Source organism: Euprymna scolopes, chromosome 22 (genome assembly GCF_053919585.1).
Source record: "Euprymna scolopes isolate OS-2025 chromosome 22, ASM5391958v1, whole genome shotgun sequence".
Classification (NCBI taxonomy): domain Eukaryota; kingdom Metazoa; phylum Mollusca; class Cephalopoda; order Sepiida; family Sepiolidae; genus Euprymna; species Euprymna scolopes.
Genome location: NC_136503.1, coordinates 47,720,260 through 47,739,957, shown reverse-complemented (window position 1 = coordinate 47,739,957; position 19,698 = coordinate 47,720,260). Strand labels below are relative to the sequence as shown.

Here is a 19,698-nt window from a genome sequence, read left to right as displayed (position 1 = left end):
CTGCATTATTCAATCTTTTCCTGCCAAAGTTTTGCAGAGTCTGCCGGTTTTAAAAGCACCAACTATTTTGCCCGTATCATTGTAGGATTTAACAACCCTGCCTACAACACTCTTGGAATGTTTCACTTACTCTGAAATCTCTCTAATGGTGTGCTTTTCCTTGTGTAGCTTCACAATAGCTTGTCTCACAGAGTAATCAAGTTTTTGGCGTTTCGCCATGGTGTCGGCTGATGCAACGTTTACAAATGACTAAGTAAGTCCCTAGAGGAAATCAAAATATTTGAATATAGCATACAGTTTACATTGTTTTTCTCAATTTTTTCCCCTTACTTTTGTACATTCCTATTTTGAAAATAAATAAATAATTGTTATAATTCTTTTTCTATCCTTTGCAAATGATTCAAATTTTAGTCTTATGGATGATAACTACTACCAGTTGTCAAAATTTCAGCTTTTCACAATTGTTATTTCTAACAAATATTAGGTTTTAAAAGTGTCCCTTAGTTTTGGACGCTACTGCAATTATATGGAAAGGATTTTTTTTTTTAATGACTTTATGTGTCGACTTCCTTCAAACATCAAGTCACAAAACTTGATTAGGAAATCGATGATGCCCTCTAAAACAATTGTAATGTACACTCTTATCAGGATGCAGCAACAGGACCCTTCCAAAGGAGAGTGGAATAATGACAAGATGGAGGTGAATGTGTCGATAGATGCAAGTTTATTGGCAGTTGAGATGTCACTGGGCACAAATGGAAATATCATTAAAGATGCACGCTAACTTAGTACCAATAAAAGAAACAACATATTAATGTGGTGATACTTGCGGCCTTTTTGAAAGAAATCAACCTTGCTCTCAAGTGATTCACTTTGCGTTCAAGTAATAAACACTGTTAAAGACCAGATTTAGTTGAACACTAGAACCACCAGGGAAATAATTATAAAGAAGCAACTCGACATGCTAATTTTACTGACAAAAGAGTACAATCTTTCTGCTGACATAATACTGGTGAAGTCCAATCAACCAGATGGAAAAAAAAAAAAAAAAGCTTGCAATGATAGCACTGTGCTACAAAAAAGTACAAAGTATACCAAAATAGGAGAGTTAAAGGATTAGAACAAAATGAAAATTTAAGACATTTTACACTTACAAACTATTAGCAGGGAGACCCGACGTTGCCCGGAATTCAATAAATAAATTTAATGAATATTCTACACTTCTAATTAGTGCTGGGACGATTCCTAATTTTTATACGATTCCGATTCCAGGAAAATATTGATTAACGATTCCGATACCAAGTACGATTCCGATTCCGATTCCTAGGGAATTTATTGTTTTGAAATATACCAGGTAGTTTTATACTTATGGTCGGTAGTTCCCAAATATGTTCCCTAACTTTGGAAGAGATATTTTATGTCTACACCGTCGTGTTTTGGATTAAATAAAATTATTATATAGCAAACTAAACGGAAAAATTAGCAAAATTTATTCTAGAGAAAATTTATTTTACTTAATTGGAATACAGAAAAAAAAAAAAAAAAAAAATCAAAGAAAATAGAATTTATCCTTCAGAGAAAAAACAAATAAAATAGAATTTATATAACAGAACAAAAACAAGAAAATTAGAGAATAAATACACACGATTCATTATTTTGGTCCTCATAATTAACAGATTTAATGAATTAAATTTAAAAAATATAGCGGAAGAGAAAGAAAATATATACTAATTAAATATAAAAAAGATAAATATTTAATTTAATAATTTATAAATGAACGTGCATAATGAAAAAAACAAAAACAATATACCACGTGACATGGCGCCGTAGATACAAAATAACCGGGTTTGTATTACTGTATACATAGATTCGTAAAAGTTGTCAAAAAACAAATATATAACAAACAAATATTATCAAAGGCAAGATAAGTTACTTTTCTACCAAACTGGATACATTTTTTTTTGTTTTTATTCAATGTAACATGTTTATTCAGCTCGAAAAACATAGTGTTTACCGATGTATTGGAAAATTCAAAATGGCGCCCGACACTCTCTTTAACATGGTAAGTTCGGGAAAAGGTCTTATAAATAATAAACTAGACAAAATACTATTAAAAAAAAACACCGAATATATATCAAAATATGTCACGGTAACATACATTGAGCGAGTTTCTAGCAGTATTTTGTATAGTTTTTTATTTATAACATCTTTTCCCAAACTTACCGTGTTAAAGAGAGTGTCGGGCGCCATTTTGAATTTTCCAATACATCGGTAAACACTGTATGCTTTTCGAGCTGAATAAACATGTTACATTGAATAAAAACCCGAAAAATATATCCAGTTAGGTAGAAAAATAACTTATCTTGCCTTTGATAACATTTATTTGTTATATATTTGTTTTTTGACAACTTTTTCGAATCTATGTGTACAGTAATACAAACCCAACTATAAGTCCTTAGTAAAATTCTATTTATAAATACTTTTTAAAATGAAATTATTTAATTAATCGTAAATGACATAAAAATTAACTGATTACAAAACCTTTTAAAAATATATATATTAATTTCTTTTTCGTTCGGCAAAGAACTGCACAAAACACTTTTAATTTTCAATTTAAAATTCTAGAAAAAAGATTATATTATTCTGCTTTTAATATAATCAAATTCAGGGTTTTATCTTTATGGAGAAAAAAAAAATATAATGGATTTTATTTCAATGAAATTAAAAAAAAACTTGACTGAATTGAATTAATTACCCTTAAATTAACGAAGGGGTTATTTAATAACTTTAGGTTTGGAAGAGATAGGTATGGGGTCGATTTTTTTGAAACTTCAAAAGAAACCGACTACTGTCAAAACTTTGCGAAATAATACAACGTGATCAATTTCATTTTAGAGATATTTCTTTCAAAAGCCTTCTTTTAAAAAAAGAGAAAAAAAGTATATCGTTCTATTAAACATTTTACTGTTTAAATAATTTGACTTTGCTCGTTTTATTTTAAGAAAATATAAGTTGAAAAAGCATTTTCATTCACTATTAGAAGATTTGTCAGTAAAAAAAGACAATCGCCAAAAAGATGAGCGTTTTTTTTTTATTTTTACTCGCAATGTAGAGCCCTGCATACTTCTTTTCAAGTTAACTCTTTTGTAGTTTTGATTACAATAGATCTGAATGAATGAACCTTGTAAGGGAGGGGCACTAAGCATTGCCCTGTTAATAATGAATTTCTTTGGTTTCTTTTTATTTCTCTCTTGCGGTTAGAAATATCAGGATTTTTTTTTCTTTTTTTCAACATCAGACTAAAAGAATCGTAATGAAGGAATCGGAAAATTAAGGTATTTTTTAACGATGCGATTCCGATACCTCCCAAAATACACGATTCTTACGATTAACGATTTCCGATTCCGATTAATCGTCCCACCACTACTTCTAATACTTTTATTGTTATGGAAATCAGTGAATATCAATCAAATTGATTGATCGCCTGCTCTAGTCAGGAACCCATCACGGTCCACCGGGAGGAAGCTTCAAATGCCTCCCCGCAGTAACTTAGTCCACAATACACTGTAGTCTACATTATACTGTAGAGAACCTACTGTTTATTTTATAAAATTATTTTATATAATGACTTAAATTAAAGTTTAAAATGCTAAAGTAAAATATCATGTTTCAATTGTACTCTAGACAGAAACATTAATTTCTAATGCACCCCTGTCTTATTAAAGAACCGACTGTTGATTTTATATGCCAGGCCTTTCTGCTTGTGCAGTGATAAAACTTCTTAAATGCACTTGTGATGTTAGACTGTATAAAAGTATTAACTTTAGTCAAAATCGAATTGTTCGTTCTTTAATCAAATTTTTTTGATTATCGATTTTCAATACAAAATCTATTTAAGAACACTCACAAACACAAAGTACATTTGTGTGCAATTTCATAAAAATCAGCTCAGCTGTTTTGGAGTCAATAGGGAACTCACACACACATGTGCACAAAGTGCCTTTTATATACGAGGGTAAATCAAAAAGTTTTAAAACAAGTGATATAAATTCAATCTAAATGAAAATAGAGCAACAAAACAAGGTTTAATTGCACTACTGATTACTTAACAACAAATTTGACAAGTTACAGCATTCTAAATCTTTTATTCTTTTTTTTCAGATAATATTTTATAATATTAACTTTTTGACAGTCCAAAATGAGCCAATTTGAAGTTCGTGCAAACATTAAATTTCTAACAAAACTGGAATGGAAACCGACGGAAATCATTAAAGCTCTACAAAATGTTTATGGAGACTCGTCACCTTCTAGAGCTGTTGTTTATCGTTGGATCAGACGATTCAAGGATGGTAGTAATGATCTTCAAGATGACCAAAGAGAAGGTATGCCTTCAACATCCAAAAATTCTCAAAACATCGAGCTTGTCAGGAATCTTGCTGAAGAAGATCGGAGAATAACAATGAATGAGATTGTTAAGGAGCTTGACATTTCATTTGGTTCAACCTTTTCAATTCTGAAAGAAGATCTTGGTCTGAGTAAGCTTTCTGCTCGTTGGGTGCCTAAAGCGTTGCAGCAGAATCAGTTGAATCTGAGATCAGATCTTTCATTGGCCCTTCTGACTAGAATTGAAGCAAATGAGGCAAACTTTTTTGAACGGGTCATAACCGGTGATGAAACATGGATTTACCTGTACGATCCTGAAAGCAAAGTTCAGTCTAAACAATGGTTACCAAGAGGATCAGCAGCCCCTATCAAGTTCAAAGCAGAAAGGTCAGCTCCAAAAATAATGGCAACTGTTTTTTTGGGTAAAGATGGAATCGTTTTATTAGATTTTCTTGAAGGACAGAAAACTATCACCGCAAGCTATTACGAAGGAGTTTTGAGAAAGCTTAAGACTTCATTGGCTAAGAAACGACGAGGAAAGCTCCATCGTCAAATTCTGTTCCATCATGACAACGCTCCAGCACACACGGCCAAGACTGTAAGAACAATGTTACGCGAGTTTCGCTGGAAAATCCTTTCACACCCTCCCTATAGTCCTGATTTTGCGCCTAGTGATTTCTTCCTATTTCCAAAACTGAAGGAACATTTAAAAGGAATAAGATTTCAATCCATAAATGAAGCAAAGAAAGAGGTTGTGACCTGGTTCACTAGACAAGTTTCAGAATTTTATGAAGAAGGCATTTATCGATGGAAACATCGCTTACAGAAGTGTATTGAGTTAGGCGGATCGTATGTGGAAAAATAAAGTTTTCAACTTCCATAAATAAAGTTTTTCTTCAATTTGTCTCAGAACTTTTTGATTTACCCTCGTATAAGCAGAAGATATAATTGCAAATGGTATTAATAATAATTTTTGCTTCATTCAATTAATTTTTCTGTGTTTTTATGTTATTGTAAAGTAAAAATAAAATTTTAAAATAAAATTACTAAGTTTTTTCAAAAAACCTAGCAAAAAAATACAGGTTTAATTTATTTCAAAATCAGAACTTCTCACCAATTACTTTTGTTGCTTTTTCCACTTTAGATATGACCTTCCATCCTATTCTACCCATACTGAAAAAGGTGATTAAAGAATTAAAAGAGAACGATGACTGGAAGTTTTATTCAGCATAAATTTTATTTTATCATTCATATATATATATATATATATATATATATATATACATACAAAGGGCACAAAATGCGTGTGTGTTTGTATGTCTGCCAAAGACTTTCGACATGCGATGGATCCTCCCGAGATCGGCATCATTTTGAAGCTCGATCCTTCGGACGACAAATATCGAAAAATTGGCCAAAAACATTCATTCCTTCACCCTCAACTGGGCAGTTTTGTTACAAGGAGAGGTCGGTTTTTGCATCAACATATTTGTCTTCATTGGATTGACTATACTTAAATTTGTACGCTCCGACTTCCGCTTGCGCCATGGAGGCATCGGCTAAGACATTACGCTTTTTTTTAACCTTTTTTTTTTCCTTCGAGTTACGGGTTCGGGCTGGCCTACCTACTACTACCTTTTCTTTTAACACCTCTCTCCACCCGGGCTGCCTACTGTTGTTTTGACCCCCCCCCCTTTAAATCCCCCCTCTGGTTCCTTACTACACCACCTACACATACCCAGGCAACGCCGGGTACCCCTGCTAGTATTTAATGAAATCTACCATAGTTCTTGTTTAAAATGAAATAAAAAGGTTGTACTTCAACATTTCACTTCTTAAAGAGAATGATCATGTCACAACGTTGAGCACCACTTGATTGAAATAATGGTATAATTCAACAAGATATACAATAACTAATAATCTGTTCTATTCGAGGATTCTTGATAAAAGGTGCAGAAACTTATCTGCAATTTGACAGGCACTCACCCTTTTTTTCTTCTTTGCAATATATCTTTTACAGATGGAAAGTTGCTAGTTTCAGTATTTTCTTTAAATATTATTATAGCATGTTTTCTTCAAAATTGTTTGATGTATTCCCTGCTTCCTTTGTTCCAGCTCATTTGAGTAGGTCTAGTGGTCTCCATCAATTCACTGCTTTGATACCTCATTGTAATACAGCTTCCTATTACATTAGCTTGTTTCCAAGAATTGCAAGCTTATATAACTCTTTTCCTGTTGATCATTTTCCTCCTACCTTATAGCCTTCATATTTTCAAGACTAAGACCAATACGCATCTCCTGCCTTTGTGATAATCATTTTCCATTTTTGTCAGCTTATCACATCAAGTGGCTCCATGCCTTGTCTGGAGCAAATTTCATAAAAAAAAAAAATGATATCACATGAAAGAATTAGAAACTATTCTATGAAGGAAAATCAGTCCTTCTCAAATGACCGGGCCAAGATCACAGTGTAGTATTTGTTCTGATGCTACACTTCACCTTTTCTGCCCTCGGTCAGTGGAGGAGAAATCCTTCATGACTGAGACAATTTTTATTTTTGTTCCTAACCAAAGTTCCCCTTTTTGGGGAGCTGGATTTTCCCCACATTAAAAACCAACCTTGTGCTTAACTCTGCCCTCGTGGGGAGGCAAGTAAATAGAACCATTTATTGTTAAATCAGCACACCTGAATTACCGGATACTGCAGTTTATTATTTGAAAACAGACCCTTTTGTGTGTGTGTGTGTGTGTGTATATATATATATGAAGGTAGTGGTCTGGAATTGTGAGGGATATCAATCTATAAATACTTTTCTAATGGCATAAAGTTTGATTTGGTTGCTCTTTTTTTACGACATATCAACCCTTTTTCGGGTTATTTAATACCGAATCCAGTAATTTTAGAAAAAGCTTTTATGTTTCAAGTTCTTTATAGGAGGATCATTCCAAAAGTAATGCCTCCTATTTTTTTTCATTCCACTCAAATGGGTCGGAGAAGATTGCAAATTGTATTGTTATGATGACTGAACTTATGCATTCATAAGCTGAAACTTTCATCTCTGTTGCAAATATTAATGGTGTGTCATGGCTATGCATCAGAAAGAGAGATGCGTCATTGAATTCCTGGCAAAAGTGCATTGAGAATGGTGGCGACTATGTTGAAAAATAAATTCTAGAGCACAAAAGGTTGCTCATTTTAATGGTACTACTTCCCTCTTTGGAGGTCTTCAACTTATTGAATGAAAAAAAAAAAAAAAATCAGGCTTATTTAATATTTATTCATGATGTTTGGTTTGCTTTTTTTTGTTGAGGAAAATTGCTTTTGTCTTTGTAGAACATGGTTGAGTTTTGCAAAGGGAAAGGGAAAATAAGAATAACATGAATGTTTGACACATTTTAGGTCAAAAAGCGAGTATTTTCAAACAATCTGATATGGTAACATATTAGATGATGGCATGGAGGTTCAGCTGCTAGTGAGACATGGAGCAGATTCGACATGGATTTCACCAATTTTTTTTATATTTGACTAGTCATGGCCGCCATTTGATTTTCAATTTGTAGCAGGACATGGCGAACATTATTCAATAATTGAAATTATGTTTTGTGAACGTTAGCCTTCCCTCTTTCCTGCTTTCTCTAACTGTACTAACATGCATAAATTTAAATGTAATGCAAATAGACATCTTATTGTTTGACTCCCTACATAGGACCCCTTGTAGACATAGGTCCCTTACATCCAAGTGGTAATAAGCTTTGTTTAACTCGAATAAGAGAAAAAATAAAACTCAAAGTTTGAAACAATTTTTAGTCATGAGCTTAATAGTAATATTTTATGAGGATCAGTTAAGCTTTGCATAAAATAAATCTAATTATGTTTTGTAAATCAAAAAATACATACATATATATATATATGAAGATTCAACTGAATATATTTAATAGAATGCTTTATCAGTGCAACATGTGGAATATTTCTCACTGCTCCTCTTTATCTCTCTCTCTCTATATTAAATACTAGCCTGGGTGCCCAGGTGTTTGGAGGTGTGTGTTAAGCAAAAAAAAAAAAAAAAAAAAAAAAAGTGGTAGTAAGCAGGCAAGCTTGAACCTGTGATGCGAAGGCAGAAAAGAAAGTGAAAAAAAAAAATCTGACGTCTTACCGCTACTCCATGACACGACCGGAAGTTCGGAATCTTAAAATTAGGCAAAGTCAATCCAACCGATACGATGACTTGCAAAAATGGTTCACAAAAAAATTTACCCCTCCTTGTAGAAAACTGCCCAGTTGAGGGTGAAGGAATTAATGTTTTTGGCCAATTTTTTTTATATTTGTCTGAGACGTCGAGCTTCAAAATGATACTGATTTTGTGAAAATCCGCCTCTGTCGAAAGTTTTAGGCAGGCATACAAACATACATTTAAACAGACAGGTGAGATTTATATTATAGAAGATAACTTGGAATAACATTTTGAATGGATGTGCTAAAGTAAACATTCAAATAACAGTCATGATTCTTAGTAAAACCATGAAGCACATAATTTTTCCAAAAAACAATAACCAAACAATGTTTAGTATTAAAATAGTTTGATTATAAGTTGAATGTACTTAGAAACCGGAAAACTTTCTACTTTGATAACATCTTTCCTTGGATTGTTGGCTTTTGAAATTCTCGGTTTCCTCAATCATACAAAAATGCAGAAATTTAAATGTAATGTGAACAAAGATCTTGCTGCCAAACTATCTACCATCTCAAAATTTAAACTCCTATCACAACTGCCTTCTAAGCTTCAGTGGCAATATGCTTCATTTGGGGCGAATAAAAAGTTTAAAAAATAAAAATAAAAACTGAAATATTAAAAACAGAAAATCCTTGAATTAAATTTATCAGGGTTAGAAGTTATTTTCAATATCCTAGTTTTCACACGAGCTTACCTAAACATAATTTTTTTTAAACAAGCGAAAAAATCGTGTATCTAAGATTTAAATTAACAACAACAACATTTCTCAACTTTCTTGAACTTTTTGCTAGGAGAAAAGTGCAGCATTTGTTTTGATACTACACTCCATTTTTCCCCTGCTGTTGTGTAGTGATGGAGACGCAATCTTTCTAGATTGAGGCAATTTTTTTTTATATTTTTGTTCCAATTCAAGATGTTACTTTTTTTTTTTTGCAGAGTTAGATTTTTCCCCACATAAAAATCCGACCTGGTGTCTAATTCTGCCCTTGTAAATAAATAAATAAGAAAAAATAAAATTCTATTGCATAAAACTATGAGAAATGTATGGTTACACATACATATGGCAAAGGAAACATTTATTTTTTCAAATCATAGTGCTATTACTACCAAACATCTATATCCAAGGGCACACAGTGAAAAAAATAAAAATAAAAAATAAATGTGTAGATTTTTTAATCATGTTTCCAAATTTCCAAAATGAAGACTGATAATTTATATTATCTAGACAACTGTTTTCATCTTGAGTGTTATTCTGATACCATATTTGCTGGAGTAACCTCCAATCTTCAGGTGTATCTTGTTGAACTCGGGGATTTGGACAGACTTTCAAGCAAAGTCTTTTATTTAATTCGGTGGGGGGTAGTGTACTCCTATTCTGTCAGCCATGATAGAGTGGAAGTTTTAAGTAATCCAAACTGGAGATTGGATCTTGAATCTTCAACCTCCAGAGAGTGTCACTCACAATTGAATATTATCTAGTACTTTACCATTTATGCAAGGACCCATGGTAGAACAAATAAAGTACTAGATAAAATATCACCAACCAACCTAACTAGCAATAAAATATCTCACCCATCCACTGATGAGGTCCCCAGATGCAGGAAAACTTTCTACTTTAATAGTTTCTTTCCTCAAATTGTAATTCTTTGTAATTCCCTTCTTGCTTCTTGTTTTCAACTGTACCAACATGTAGAAATTATATGTAATATGAACTGATCCCTAATCACAGTAGTCTCTTGTGTCTCAGTGGCAGTATGCTGTTGTTGGAGGAGGGAGATTATATATATATATATATATATATATAGATATATATACAGGGCTCTATGGGTAAATTTATCGTTAGTTGACCTTTGACAACTAAATATTTTCGTTTACTAGCCAAACCCATATAATTTTTAAAATATGACATCTTCATTCTGTGACGAGTATGTACACCATAAAAAATTTTCTGTATATTTTTAAATAAGTGTAATTCTAAATATACAACAAATTTTATGTTGATACTTGAAAGTATAGACATTCTGTTTTCTTCAGATGTTTTTTTAAACAGCCTTCGTCAAAAAATGGAGTATATTGTTTTATTAAACTTTTGTTTAAATAATTTTACTTTGTTCGTTTTAATAAAATATTAAAAAAAGTTGAAAAGATATTTTTCACTCCGTAGTGAGCTTTGGAAGATTGTCAGTGAAAGAAATACAATCGCCAAAAGATAAGCGTTTCATTATTTCTAGTTGCCACTTTGAAAAATCACTTGCAAATGCGACTGTTTCACTCGCAATATAGAGCCCTATATATATATAATTCATTGTATAAAATATACATCCAGGTAAAAATGTATGTCAAACAGCTTGAAAATAAATCTATTATTATTACAATGTTGTAAGATTAACAAATAAAAATTGAAACATTAGTTGAAACTCCTTTCATGTACCTCTTTTCTTTGAAAATATTTTTGCATAGGTCAGATAGATGATTCTCAAGCTGAATAAAACAAGCCGAGCATGCAGGGTCCCCCTTCACAAGTGAAAAATTTACTTTCACCATGACTAATGTTTGTGCAAATTTTTTTTTAAAAATCCAAGGCATGGTTATCAAGAAAAGTGAAAAATGAAATAATGGGCCCTGGAGAGAGGAGAGGTGGGTAACTAGAGTTATTTCAGAAAATCCGTTCTGGTAAAAATTTACTTTCACCATGACTAATGTTTACGCAAAATTAAAAAAAAAAACAAAAAAAAAAAAACAGGCATGGTTACTGAGAAAAGTGCGAACAAATGAATGGAAGTGAATTATGAGGTCCAATCTCTCCTTTGTCGGGGGACCAGCAAATATATTTGCTGGAGACATCCATTTTCATTTTTGTCCATTTCCAAATATTCTATGTTAAAATGTAAACAAATAGATTTTTGGAGATTTTAACAAGATAAGCATTCAACATTTAATACGATATTTTTATTCAATCTTTCAAATGTCGACGGTGTACAAGTGCAACAACTTTAGTGAGCAAACTTTTCAATTAAATGTCATTTCCACAAATTTCAAACTAATGACTAATGTTTCATACTGTATTGGTTAATCATTTCTAAGTGACAGTCGTCTAGCAATAAATAACAAATTAATGCCTTCTACTCAAACCTGGCTGACAGAATGAGAAAAATCAATCCTCATGGATTAAACAAAGGGTTCTGTCCGAAATTCCATACAAGTTTCAAAGTTTGAGAAGGTGCATCTAAAGAAGGTTGGTGGTTACATCGTCCAAAATGTTGTAAAAATAACGAAGACGAGGATAGTAGTTCAAATTATCTAAATACTATAAACGATAACTAATATTTGAAAAAAATAATAAAAAGTTTAGAATTTAATCAACATTCATTTTCATAATCATGAAATGATTTTCCGGGAGAGAGGTTTGGTTGTTTTGTTTTACGGCATATCAACTCTTTTCAGGTTATTTAAGGCCAAATCCGATCATTTTGGTAAAACGGTAACTGGTAAGTTCTTTATATCTTCAAATAACTATTCATTGTGTTTGGTTTGGTTGTTTTGTAGAGGAATATTGTTGCTTTTGTTTTGGGCTTTGCAAAACTCAATCATGTTCTGCAAAGTGAAAAGAAAAAAAAAGCATCAATGTTTGATGCATTTTAGACCAGGGAGCCGGTATCCTCAGACAGCCTGATCTGGTAACATCAAATCTGTGAGAGGGAAGGTGAAACCTAATAAAGCCCGGACTAAAAAAAATAACTTCAGGTTTTCATTTGCTATTTGAATAAAAACTTATCTATATATTACAAACAAACAAAAAAATTCCTGCAAGGAGAATTTTAAAAGAAAAATAATTTGGACTAAAATAGTGGTTCTCAAATGATGTGGCATGAGAGTGTCAGAAATATTCAAAGACAACCATAGGTTTAGAGTCATTTGCTTATAGTCATGGTGCAGGCTTTGGTAAATGATACCTACAACGTTTTTATCTAAACATTGACTGCCACCCTATTTATTAATTTACAAAGTGCTTTGCATTATGCTAAGAAGCAGCAGGCAATATCATTAATTAACTGTTCTCAACCCAAGAAGGGGTGCTTATATATATAAGTTGTAATTCCTGGGTTTGTGAAAAAAAACTTCAAGTTTGTGAGATAGATTCCCCTATAAGCATATATATATTCTGAAACTACATTACACAGAATACTTGGATTAATATGTTATTTTCATTAAAGAAGTGTAATAATATTGTGGTGTCTACATTCACGCTGAGCATCCATACAACATAAAATACAGCTATTTATTTTTTAAAGTTGATTTTTATTTACGCTTTCAAAATGATCACTATATAAGAACATTATTTTAATACGTTGATAATAATGTAAACACGATTTTGGTCTCACTATTATTTTCATACACTGAAAAAATATTTTAAATTAAAAAATATTACAAGCTAATTTTAAGCTTCTTCTTGGTATAAAAGTTATAATATTAAATTAAATTACAGTTACATCATGTTACATATGGAGGGGGGGTAAATATATGGCACATGTTGGACGTCCCTCATGTGCTTTATATGTGGGAGTGTTCTTAGAGATTTTTGTATCAGAATACCCTTAATAAGTATTAAAAAAAAATTGATATTCGAAAAAATCTACTTAAAAGGAAGAACAGTCCGATTTTGACCAAAGTTAACACATTTATACAATCCAACATCAGTGCATTTTAAAAGTTTTATCATTGAACAAGCAGAAAGGCTTGGCATATGAAATCAACAGTATAAGTTCTTTGATAAGACAGGGGCACGTTCGAAATGAATGTTTCCGTTTAGAGAACAATTGAACCAGGATACTTTACTTTTGCATTTAAACTTTAATTCAAGCAGTTAAGCTAAAATAATTTTGTAAAATTAACTGTAGGTTCTCTACAGTGCAATTTAGACTACAATGTATTGTGGACTAAGTTACTGCAAGGAGGCGTGTGAAGCTTCCTCCTAGTGCACCATGGTGGGTCCCTGACTAGAGCAGGCAATCAATCGATTGGATTGGAAAATAGGCAATTTCACAGATTTTGATGACAATAAAAGTAGTTGAAATGATGATTCGTTGATCATTATTCAATCCCGGGCAATGTCGGGTCTCCCTGCTAGTATATATGGACTCTCCCGTCACTTTTGATGTCTGAGGTTCCACCACAACAATTAAGTTGTTTAGAAATCCACACAGATGATTTGTTTATAGTGGTGAAGGCTTTGTGTAGAACCAACTACACTTATTAGTATTACTACTAATCTTTGTTGGTGCAGATGACTGTCACAAGACAGAGCACAGGTTTTTACAGAGTTTCTCTTAAATGCATATCTTTACGAAGATTGGGAGTACATCTCTCCCAGTCAATTAATGCACCCTCAGATACCAACTTAAAAATTTCTAGGACTCAGCATGGTGCATACAGCACCTAGCCTTCCCAAATGGTCACCTAGCTAGTTCTGGCGAGGCATATCATTGCTTAACTTTGGTGATCTGGCGAGACCCGGTGTGTCAACGTGATTGTATCACATATATATATATATCTACTATTATATAAAAATCACTATTTGTGTGTGTGTGTGTGTGTGTGTGTGAGAGAGAGAGTTCTTTCCTCATAGGTTCCAAAACGGTAGAGTCTATCTTTTGCAAATTTCACACAAAGCTAATTTATATGTCTGGCAGTGTTCTTAGATATGTTTTGTACAAAAATTCATCAGATAAGCATTGAAAAATCCGATCTTAGAAATAGATTTTCTCATAGATCAAAAGAATAATTTTTACAGGGGAATATTTTACATTACACCGGCAATGAAGATAAAATTTCAGCAAAGCATTTCTTCTTAAAAAAAAACAGTTTTATTATAATTATATAGCTCAATGGTAGAGCATTTGACTACAGATCAAATGATCCCCTGTTCAAGCCCGGGTGTACCTCATAGTTTTATTTACATTTTTTTCTTATTAAGGAGTTCAATTTATGATAAAAGAAGAGCTATCATTTAAAATCGCCGCACATCATTTCTTTGTTTGCATATCTTAAAACTAAACAGAAGTGACTTTTCCAGGGCATTCATCGTCAAGCCCAAATATCAGCTGGCGTGATATTGTAAACAAACGCAGAGGGAATTTGATGAACGACATTATTATTTTTTGTTTTTTTAATGTTTTTTTGCAAATTAGTCCAATAGGCAAATTATTCCTCATAATATATAATATTCAAGAGGACTGATTGCATAATACATACGCAATCTACATAAATTAAAATATCATGTTTAAGAGTATTATACGACCGGGCAACGCTGGGCTGCCAGCTAGTACAATATAAATAAAACACGAAAAGATTGAGAGAGGGGGGAAAAGCTCACATAATAATCGGAAAGTTAATTTAAATTAAAAAAAATTACTTCCAACTGGCAGCAAATTGACTAAGCACAAAGTGTAGTATGTGTGCTAATGTTCCGAAAGGTTAAAAATAAAATCAATTTCTGTCCGTCTTTGTTTACATTCGTCAGCTGATCGTTGTGCTTTCACAATGAATACCTTAGAAAAGTCCCTTCCGATGAATGTTTACCAATTTTAAAATATTTTGAGAAAAAAAAAAAAAACAGCCAAGTTCGTTTATATATTTTAAAACTGGTAAACAAGGATGGAATACTGCTGTCATATCTGGGCAGGAGCTGCTAAAAACAGCCTATCCTGCCTTGACAGAGTATAAAATAGACTTCGTGGCTTAGTGGAGGATGCCCTTTTCTCTACCCTGCAACCTCTCTCCCACAGAAGAGACGTTGCGAGCCTATCCTTGTTTTATCGTTATTTCCATGGCAGGTGCTCGTCTAAACTCCAATCTCTGGTCCCCCCTCGCCAATCTTTCACGAAAAACACCCGTCTAGCTGAATCCACTGTGATAAATTTCCCTCACTCTTTATCTGTGCCTAAATCAAAACGTGGATTCCATGAACAAAGCTTCTTTCTTACAAGTGCACGCCTGTGGAACTCTGTTCCGTCTGCCTGCTTCCCACCTGACTACAACTTGGATGTCTTCAAGTCCAACGTTAACAAATTCCTAATGAACCGCACCCTTAAGTAAACACTTCATCAAATCTTCACACTAATTTACTGTACTTGCAATAACCCTTATCCCTGAGTGGCTTCCGGCCTTGATAAGTGGTGACTGGTGACCACCGTGTAAAAAAACAAAACAAAAAACATTAATCAAGAAGTGACTTTTCCAGGGCATTCACGTTAACGAAGAATATAAACAAAGGACGGAACTTGATTTTAACCACTACTACTACACTTCATGTTTTCTGTGCTCGGTGAGTGAAGGAGAAATCCTTCTAGACAGAATAAATTTTTCTTTTAATCCATAGTGCCTTTTTTTGGGAAGATGGATTTTCTTTACATTAAAACTTGACTATCCTCGAGGGGAGGCAAGTAAATAGAGACATGAAGCGTGACCATCGTTATATCACGGTAGCCACGCATGAAGTCAGTTTACCGTGCCGTGTAAGAGTTCAGCTCTCCCACGGGTATGGACACTCTGGGAAGATACAAAAACAGCCATAACCGAATCCATCGGTTTTCCCCCGGTACTGGCCCCTCAGGCGATCGGCAAATGGTCCTTCCCACCCTAAAGGAGACGGAAACGGTTGGGATGATGACCTAGGATCGAACTAAACCATATCTCATTTAATGTAAAAAAAAAAAAAAAAAAAATTTTAATTAATAAAAAGAAGAAAAAAGAAAAGGATCCCCTAAGACAGCCAGATACCCATCCCCAGCTGGTATGAAAAGGCGGGGCTTAAACCAAACAAGACAATATTTACTATAATAAATAAATAAATAAATAAACGTGGAAAAATAAAACCAGGTCATACTTACTTCGCTTCAATGGAAACAATTCGGTACTTCTGCAATTAACGAACTGTTGTATTTTTTAGATAGGATTTTTAAGTTAAATTCAATTAAAAAAAAAATTTTTTTTTTAGGTTATCTCTTGCTATTAAGTAAGCAAAAATACAAAAGAGTTAACAAAGCTCCTTCCTCTCTGTGTTAAGAATTTTTTTTTTTTCTAACGTTATTATTTTAGCACGATCCGTAACTGTACCTAAAATTTATTAAGATAAGGGAAGTTATATTTTATTAATCAATAGCTACCCGGCGTTGACAAGTTTTTACCTTGATTTTTGTTTCGATTAAAATAAATAAATAAAAAATACGGCGCTTCTTCGCTTAATAAACCTAAATCTTATATAGGATTTTGAAAGTTTAATTATTACACTATTGTTTGGTTATTAAATTATTTTCATTGATATAAAACTGCGCAATTTTGTTAAGTTGCTTTAATCTCTATTTATAAAATTATTGGATGTAAATAGATTCAAACATGTTCATTCTTTTTTAATACATTGGAACTGGCTAAGAATTTTACAAACAGTTTAATTGGCTTCTTATTCGACAGTTTTAAATGCTTCGAATTCCTTTCACACTCTGAAGAATTACCAAGTAATTTATTCTTTTAATTTAAACTATTAGCACAAGAATAAAATGGTTCATTTATTTACGCAGAAACCGAAATGCACTAAGATGGATTTAATTTAGTAATAATTTTCGATGAGTTTTTTCATTTTCCTTTTATTTTGTGATTTCATTTTTTTAATTTCAATAAATGATCGATCATTGATCGATTAATACTAAAAAATACTAAAAAAATGTGTAAGTTACGCAGAGGTGAGAAACACACAGGCACGAGAGGTCTCATAATGTTATTAATTATAGAGAGAGATGCAAATGACGTCCACGAAGAGAGAGGGAGGGGTGAAGGTTGAACGAGCAAAAAAAAAAAAAAAAAAAAAAATAGGAAGTGATATTAACTTCCCTTGGTTGAACGGTAATATAAATGTGTAAATAAAAATTGCTCATTGAATTAACCCTTCGAAATCACGACATACACAAATAAACAAGGACTAGATTAAATATAAAAAGTAGAAAAAATCGTAATAATAATACTCAGTGACATTCACCCAAAACAAGCCTGTTATAGCCTATATTATTATTACTAACACAAAACAAGACTTTATTAACCAGTGTCAATGATTGCCATTTGTCGTCATTATATTTTGATTACAGAAATTAAAATAAAAATAAAATATCGAGAAGTAAGTTTCGCCTTTAGGTCTTTTAAAAACAAGTCTACGAAATGGAACAGTGTTCTAGTTCAGCAAAGAAAAAAAAAGCAAACATTACTATGGTATATAAATAACACCATTTTTTTTTTTTCACCAAGAGTACACCGAATTATATTTTCGAAACACTTAAAAGGGGGAAGTAATCTTAAGAAAAAAAAACACATAATAACAATACATACTGAAGAGTTCAAACATTTTTTTTTCTTTAAGAAAATACATAACGTCGGTGTTTAAATCAAATATTGATATTTGAGACGAAAAATTGAAATGAAAGAAAAAAAAGTCGACAATAGATTGTAGAAGACATTAACAAACATGATCGGACAGGTTGTTTATATATTCTGTATACGACAGTCAAATATTGGATGTGAAACATAATCCCGGACGAAGAACGGTAAGAGGCTGCATTAAGTAAAAAGTATCGAAGGGTTATTTATTTTTTTTTTTTAAACATCCGAATATTTATAATTCTATAATCAAAACACAAGACACGCAAACAGAGAGAGAGAGAAAAGGGAAGAAAAATATGAGCACATCGTCATCGAGCAGTACGGACGAAAATAACGCTTCTGCAAACGATATACACAAATATAATGAACAATATTAATAACTCAAACTTACTTCCCGTGAAACCAGTCCTTACAGATGTCACATTCAATCATAAACCGTGTATCGTCGTATTGTAGACGACATAAACAATAAAGTGTCTCAGCATCTGGGGCCGCCATGATGAGGAATCCCCCCTAGGAGAACAATGATCCGGAAGTGACACGCAACCGCAATGCATCATGGGAAAACAAGCCCAGTTAATGTACAAGTCGCCATCTTTCTCTTCCCGACCGAACGCTTAATATATAAATATGAATTCACAAATTTTATAGAAAATACCCAAAATTTGCTTTATATATATTGGATTTTGTCTGTTTTATGCCATATAGATATTAGTACTGCATTTATCTGAAAATTGATTCGCTCGGTTTCGGAGATCTGCACGTTTTCTGTTGCGCTATCAGTTTATTAACCTGTTATTTTCTTCTCAGTAAAACAAACATGGAGGTTCATTTTTGTTGTTTTCATCGGTGAACTTTGATGTCGATCTATTTTTAATTTTTTTTTTTTTTTTATAATGTTAGATTATTTGAATTTTATGTAATTTTATTTTAATTAAAATTAAACATAAATCCTGAAAATTAAATTTAATAGTTTGCGTACAGCTGTAATAAAAAAAAAAAAAAAAAAAAAAAATTTTTTTTGGTTTTCGTTAGTGAGTAATTGTGAAAAAGTTTTCTTTTCAATTAACAGAGAACGTTAAATAATTCATACGAAATCAAGCATGTTTTTTTTTCTAATAAACTTTTTTAAAAATGCAGATTTTTAAAAAAAAATTATCATTCAAGATTTTTATTTTTAATGATTTATTTAACAAAATTTCGTTTTTTTTTTTTTCATTAATGACGCTTTTTTTTTTTTTTCCTTTTGTTTTAAGTTTTTAATCATTCATGAAACCGTACCTCCCGTTTATTTTGTGCCATTAAAAACATTAACAACTTTAGTTATTAAAGTTTAACGACGGGAGTGATTTTCCTGTCTCGGTTGACATGCCTCCCCGAGAACAGAGTTTCAGTTACATACAAGGTCAGTTTTTAATGTGGAGAAAAATTAAGCTCCCAAAAAGATCTACTTTAGATTGGAAAATATTTTTTTTTTAACTGGCATAGGACAGAAACGACGAAGTGTATTATCAGAAAGACACTACACTTTGCTCGTAACCAAAAGACAAGTCCCGTATCTAGCATGCCGTATAACTGCATTATTGGCTGTACCAATTTTGGGTTAATGGCGTCACTATCAATGTTTTGTTTACATCTTACATGGGAGTGTCTCCGAGACA

The 19,698-nt window shown here is 32.4% G+C and overlaps 1 protein-coding gene across 2 annotated transcripts in view; it reads right to left on the bottom strand.

Moving 5' to 3' along the window:
• Nucleotides 1-18,860, bottom strand: part of LOC145243417 (uncharacterized) — a 136,680-nt gene extending 117,820 nt beyond the window's left edge. For both annotated transcript variants that reach the window (XM_080106279.1, XM_080106280.1), the window contains exon 1: nucleotides 18,429-18,860. In XM_080106279.1, coding sequence (XP_079962405.1) covers nucleotides 18,429-18,535 — 107 coding nt within the window. In that variant the 5' untranslated portion in view covers nucleotides 18,536-18,860. The remainder of the gene's footprint in view (nucleotides 1-18,428) is intronic.
• Nucleotides 18,861-19,698: the final 838 nt, after the last annotated feature.